The 6434-nt window shown below is 34.3% G+C and overlaps 1 protein-coding gene across 6 annotated transcripts; it reads right to left on the minus strand.

The window, feature by feature from the left end:
- Positions 1-1184: 1184 nt before the first annotated feature.
- On the minus strand, positions 1185-5797 carry RCY1 (arginine-rich cyclin 1). Of its 6 annotated transcripts, none has more exons than XM_089743690.1 (9): positions 5705-5797; positions 4854-5011; positions 4680-4761; positions 4328-4468; positions 4047-4216; positions 2408-2681; positions 1797-2229; positions 1663-1701; positions 1185-1569 (listed from the first exon to the last, which is right to left on the minus strand). In XM_089743690.1, exons 2-9 carry the CDS (start codon positions 5003-5005, stop codon positions 1499-1501), a joined length of 1362 nt encoding a protein of 453 aa, XP_089599816.1. In that variant the 5' UTR covers positions 5006-5011; positions 5705-5797; the 3' UTR covers positions 1185-1498. The 6 variants fall into 6 exon arrangements, with proteins under 6 accessions (XP_089599816.1, XP_022742584.2, XP_089599815.1 ...); XM_022886849.2 differs by having other exon boundaries at positions 1663-1704; XM_089743689.1 differs by having other exon boundaries at positions 4854-5020.
- Positions 5798-6434: the final 637 nt, after the last annotated feature.

A 6434-nucleotide genomic window follows, 5' to 3' on the forward strand; every position in this document is an offset into this window, starting at 1 on the left:
ACGAACAAAATCTTTTAGAATAAATAAACAAATGTCTTCTTCCGAATTTTAATTCACACCAGATCACACCGCAGTTTACTTTACTTACCCGGTATCGCCCAGAATATTAAACAAGGTGATCCTCCTATCCAACACTCGCACTTGTCGCTTGTGATCCACTCTGATGTAGTAAAACGGAGCGGTTTTCTTACACTCCTCCAGTGTAGGTGTAAAAGAAGGTTCGCAAAGATCGATGTAATTATATCGGAAAGTATTTCCGAGACGTGCGTGCGTTCCGATGATAACATTTACAACATCACGTGTTGGAATATTTTCAAATAAAATATCTTTTAATTTTTTTAAAAAGACAGACTTACCCTTTCAGTACTTGAAACATTATCATATTTTTAATTTGGTGGCTAGAATTTAAAAATTCCTATTTAGATACTTGAATTTTCTTTTTATTTATCTGTTTCTTAAATGAGATTAATGCCGTTGGAAATATCATGTACAAAGCATTCGATAAAATTACAACACATCATATTGGTAAGAGATTTAATCACTTTTTTCTTTATTATCTCATAGATTCCAGCTATTCCCAAATTTAGAATATGAAAATTTCAAATTAAAATCTTCAAATTTTAATAGTTGAAATCTGTAGTTAAAAACATCCATACAGACTTCAAATGTTCATCATTTTTAGGTTGTAAAAGGGATTTAATGCTCTGGAACACACTTTACCCTAAATAAATATGTATTACGTTACAATATTCTTGGCTTTATAGAAACACGGTAAGGTAGACAAAATGCATGATCCTCTCTATAAAAACAAAAAAAATTTCACTTCTTTGGTATTATGAGGTGTCGCTTTCTCTCTCTTTAAGTCAACAGGATTCCTCACATGCCAAAAAAAACTCAATCAAAGATAAGAAATACTATATTTTTTTCCTGTTTAGAAAGGAGGTTTCAGTGTTGTATCGCCACCCACAATCGATGATGATGATGCACAAAATAAGAATAAGGTCAAGGAGAAGCTATGACCTTCAGGATGAGCAACCAAGCTGTCCACCTGGTAGGATATCAAAGCCACCACCAACACCCTGTTAGATGTGCTGAATCACTCATGTCGTACAAAATTTGATGCTTGCTGTGTGTGCACCTCCACAACCTGAGATACAAACTAAGATCGATGACAGCATGGCATATGATAAACCTCTATGCCTTGCATCATTTAAAATAACAATATATATCAAATGTTTTGCAACTTAGTAAGCAAGACTGCTTCAAGGTCTGACAAACTATTATTGGTAACAAGAAAACCCGGAAGCTGTTGTGTAAGCAAATCTGAAAGTCATTGTTCACCTAATAATTTTGGACCAAAGACATTCAACTCCAAATAAAATACATAAACTTCTGTCAGCTTTCATTTCTGCACATTGAACATTTTGGGCAAACCTGGCAAATGATTCTCATGCTACAAGTTTAAGGTAGCAAAGTTGGATACACCTTGAAGTTTGTTCTAAGCATATGAGTGATGTCTATGACGATCCTTCTCCCTTGAAGAATATGATGAGCCACGATAATCACGATCTGAAAAGAAAAGAGGTTTACATAATGAAAAACCACTGATCTGTAATGAACAAATTACAGTGATTTCAAGTTTGTGGAAAGCTAAAAGCATACCACGTGATGAGTGGTGCCTTGATTTTTCAGAATGTCCCCCTGCTAGAAAATCAGTTGTTAGACAAATCATATGCTGAGACAGTACTCAAAATCAGATATATAATCCATACCCTAAAGAGAATATATGAAACAACCTGAATCCTTTGTTTTATCCTTTGAACGGTGACCTCGATCCTTGACTTTATCTCTGTCCCTTTCAGTCTCATCTCGCTCTCGTTCCCTGTCAGAATCTCTGCCCCTGTCACGATCCCGGGCCTTTGCTCTCTCCCTATCTCTTTCTCTTTCTCTGTCCCTCTCCCTTTCCCTTTCCCTGTCCCTGTCCTTGCTCTTTTCCCCACCTGATTCTGCCCTGTGATCAGACTTGGATTTATGCCTAGGCTCTTCTCTTGCATCAATCTCCGTAGGCAGGATCTTGGATTCATCATCACTCTGCTTAGATTCTTTCAGCTTGTCAAGAGCCATTTTAATCTTAGCTTCTTTAGCTCCCTCAGTTTCCAGATCAGCTGCTGCTACGGTGGTGTTGGAAACATTAGCATTATTATTAGCTGGTGGGCTCAGTGGAACTTCCTGCAAAACAGTGACAAAATTTCACTTCCACCTTGATTCAACTACCCTAAATATCATTATGCACTAGTAGATATAATAAAAATTAAAAACACTGCAGAAAGAATATTTTAGCACCGCATCCTACCAGTGAGACTTAAAAGCAATGGGAGAAAGGTGAGAAACTAAAAGTCAGATTCACCTTTGAAATTGGCTGAGAATGTGAATCTGCAGACTTGGTGGAAAATGTAAATGGCTTTCCATCCTTACAGACAGGACTGTATTGTGCCTTGGGAAGGCTGTACAAATGAGCCAGAACCCTACAAACCTCATCTATTCCAGATTTCTCTGCATCAAAAGCCTTCCACCATGGTGGGTTCTCAGGAAGGGGTACTTGGAACCTACGAGCAGCAGCATATACGACCCCACAAGCCACAACCTCACTCTTGAATCGAACGCACAAGGTTGTACGTAAACTACTCCACAGAGAGTTGATGGACATAAAACACAGAAAAGTGTGTAAGTTCCACCAAAAGAAAGAATAATGATATGCTAGTGGCACAATGAACAGGAAATTGAATAGCACAGACTAAAAATTATATGCACTAGAGCTTCCACCCATATGCATACAATCCTATTATAAACACTAGCAGGCAGCTCAAGGTTAATGTCATCGCAATATGGAATTAGTACTACCAACACACACAGAAAAAATTTATATGTAGACACTTAGAAGCATTATAGTTCAAGAAAAAAAAATTAGATAAGATTGATTATCTGCAACCAGAATTTCAAAGCAATTATAATTTAGCTACAGCATCTATATCCATTTCTATGTCAATAGTTGCAGTTCTGGCATAAACCACCAGGGGCCCGAACAACAGCTTTAAAACACTTAGCCTTGAAAGCACAGGCTCTAGCTCCTTTGACCAGAACTATGTCATTTTCTACTAACAAGTTACAAAATAATGTTATATTCGTGTGTAATAGAATGTTCTTGTGTCTCACCACCACTCCATTTACATATTATCATTCCCACCATTGTTATTCACGCTATCTTCCTTCCACTCACCCCCTCTCCAGTTCTTCTTAGAAACATATAACTTCACGTACTGTTAATCAATTTTATCAGGGTACAAGCATGACTAATGACCCTCATAGTTTTCCTAAGAAGGAAAACCAGAATAGAAGCTATTATTGCCAAAAAGTATAAACTTCCAATGCTGGTCTCAGTGAAAGAATGTTTTGGAAGCCACAATAATTAGAACAAAACTACAAATTATAATATTCGTCAGTAAAGAATCACTTGGATTTCAAAATTATCTCAATGGAAACCTTATAACCTACGTTTGATTTGTCATCAACCCTTGATTTGTTTTAGGGTTTTGAAAATGTTGAACCTCTTCTAAAGAGTTAATGCATAATCCAATAGATATCTCAATTTCTCCATTCTAGCCATGTCATTTCTCTTATTTCTAATTACATATCAATATCTCTGCTTCAGAAACATTATGCTTAATGTTAGATTTTTCAAATCAATGTTCCATTTGTTGTTGGATGAAATTGTTAGATTTGTTTGAAGGACTGTTATCCATCATAAGAACATAATTCTAAGAACAAAATCCAGTATCTACCTCCACTGAGTTACCAATTGGGAATTGAACTTGCCATCTAACCTCAATTATAAGCTAGTCATAATAGCAGAGCCTTTTTGGTTGACTTATGAACTCGTAGTGTATAGAATTAACACTGAGAACAGTAGCTAATATTAATTATGTAAAATAACTACATGACTGAACAAAACATTGTGAAAAAATATGATGGTTGTGTTGCAAAAATACCTATCATTTGCTAGATTCCATGCTTCCTGCCTTAACTCAGGAGGTGTTTCAAGGGTAGCAAGATAGTTTGATATGAACTTATGGGGATGCTCAACATGACAAACAAAACCCATCTCCTTCAATATGTGTCTTTCTGTTCTGCTCAATTCTGCTTTCAACTCTGAAAATTTCTGCAAATAACAAACAGAAAGTAATAAACAGCCACTAGGAATAAAGCCTAGGCAACCTGCTTTGAAAAGGAATACTGAATTTGTTAAAATATATGAACTTATCAATCTTACCTTTGAATATAGGTCTAAATGCTCTATCGGTAAGTTCTCTCTTCTACATTCCATTCTGTGGAAAACTATAATTACTTGCCTTGCCCTCCTAGGGCTTTCCTCTAGTTTTGATGCAAGCCACAAAGAGCTAGCCGCAACTATCTACAAAGAAATTAAAAAAACCATATTTCCTAAAATCTTAAAGAAATTAGGCTGTGAAATCATGCAGAAACACCCACCACTACAGCTCAAGTGCAACACAACTAATCCTTGGAACCAAAAAACAACATCATAGATAATTAACACTAATTCTTCTCTTCCTCCCAATTTAACAATTTATCAACAACCAAAGAAATGATTAAAAGAGATTAACCTTGACATCAAAGCGGGCAAATGACTTCTTGCAATAGAAACGATGGAATAGAACCTGGCCAGTGGCCATGACAGCTTGAGGCCTGTAAGTATAAAATTAAGGAAACATAAGTCAACTAAAATATTATTTTTATAAAACTACAATTAAATACGGAATTAAAGAAGAAATAGATACAGTTTAAGTAATATTCCGCTTTCTTGGATGAGATCACAGCCATAGATTCTTAGTGTAGTTTCAGTAGCTTCATCTATCCCATCTTTCCTTGAAGGTGAGTTCTTTAGCTGCTCATCCGTTAAGTAGAAGTTGTCAATAGCTGTATAGATCATTGTTTCCTGAACAACCTTCTATTAACAGTCACAAAATGAAAAAAGAAAAAAAAAAAAAGAAGACAATCAAACTTCTGCATTCCAATATCAACAAGTTAACCATTACAGATACATGAAAAGTGAAGTTTAGAAACTAATCTCTAATTATTCTAATTCGAACAGAATTTCCTAGTAAAACCTAAGAATCTGTTGGAAGCTGAAAAAGTTTTACAAAAAGAAGGAAATAGAAAACCTAAGGAGCGGTTTGCTCATTGGTGGTAAATTAATCTGATCACATTTACCAGTATATTCCTAAGCAATTGATCGCATCAAATTCAAAAAAGGGAGCTTAATGAAGCCAAAAAGTCAAAGAAATTAGCTTAAAGCCATAAAAATGAAACTGATTAAGTAAAAAAAATAAAGAAATTGTTAAATCAACATAAAGCAGAAATTATTTAAGCAAAAAACGGGACGAGATTTCCAGACAAGATTAAACCTAGCGCTAATTACGCAAATAGTATTAAATATTAAGTTAATCAAGCAAAAAAACAGAGAAGAGATTCCAATCTACTAACAACCTAAATGAAGGAATACAATTAGCCTAAACCCTAAATTCTCATCCTACTGCATGGAAAAATATTTTTCCCCTAAATTTTAGCACAAAAAACATAAATCCAAATAAATTGAAACTGAAAAAACGGATTGGAAACAATAGCTCACTGGTTTTGCGGGTGAGACTCTGAGGGCGAAACGCTGTTTTGAGGAAAAAAATAGGCAGCTGAAAATCTGAAGAAAAGTTATAAAAACTGCGGTGAGCCAAAGAGAGACAGGAAGGACTAAGAACTAAGGGGAGATTAAAACGATGACGTATGGCCAAAGGAGACAAAAGAAAAAAAATGTAAATTCCCACGTCGTTTCGTTTTAACTGCAATTCAAACCAAATCCATTTAATTCACCGTTACAAAATTTGTTAAGAACATTGTTTGACGATCATGATACCCTTGAAGAAACGGGACTTAAAATATCTAACAGTAGTATCGACTTCATTTTTTTTTAAAAGAAAAAGCAATTGCAGCACTCTCGTTCGGACAGTAAAAAACCAGCATTAAAATAGTCATATTTTTTAATTTTATAAAACAGTTTTTTATTATGTAAATTTAAAACCACATCAGTTGCCATGTAAAAAATTATAGGAATAAATTTAATTTCTATTTACAAGAGTTACAAGTTAAAATTTTTCTTTTTATTTTTATTTCAAAGATATCTGCGGTTTTCCCAACAAAAAAGTTATTAATATTCATTAATATAAAAAATTTAAAATCAAATCTATTCACTTTAATAATTAATGCTGAATTTTATCATTATATTTTAATTTTTATTAATTTTTGAACATAAAGCAAAAGAATATAAAATTTTTTCATAATTTTAATTTTATTACTTTTTTCTACAA

The sequence above is a fragment of the Durio zibethinus genome, chromosome 14 (assembly GCF_047325235.1).
Source record: "Durio zibethinus cultivar Kanyao isolate XHJ-2024 chromosome 14, ASM4732523v1, whole genome shotgun sequence".
NCBI classification, from domain to species: Eukaryota; Viridiplantae; Streptophyta; class Magnoliopsida; order Malvales; family Malvaceae; genus Durio; species Durio zibethinus.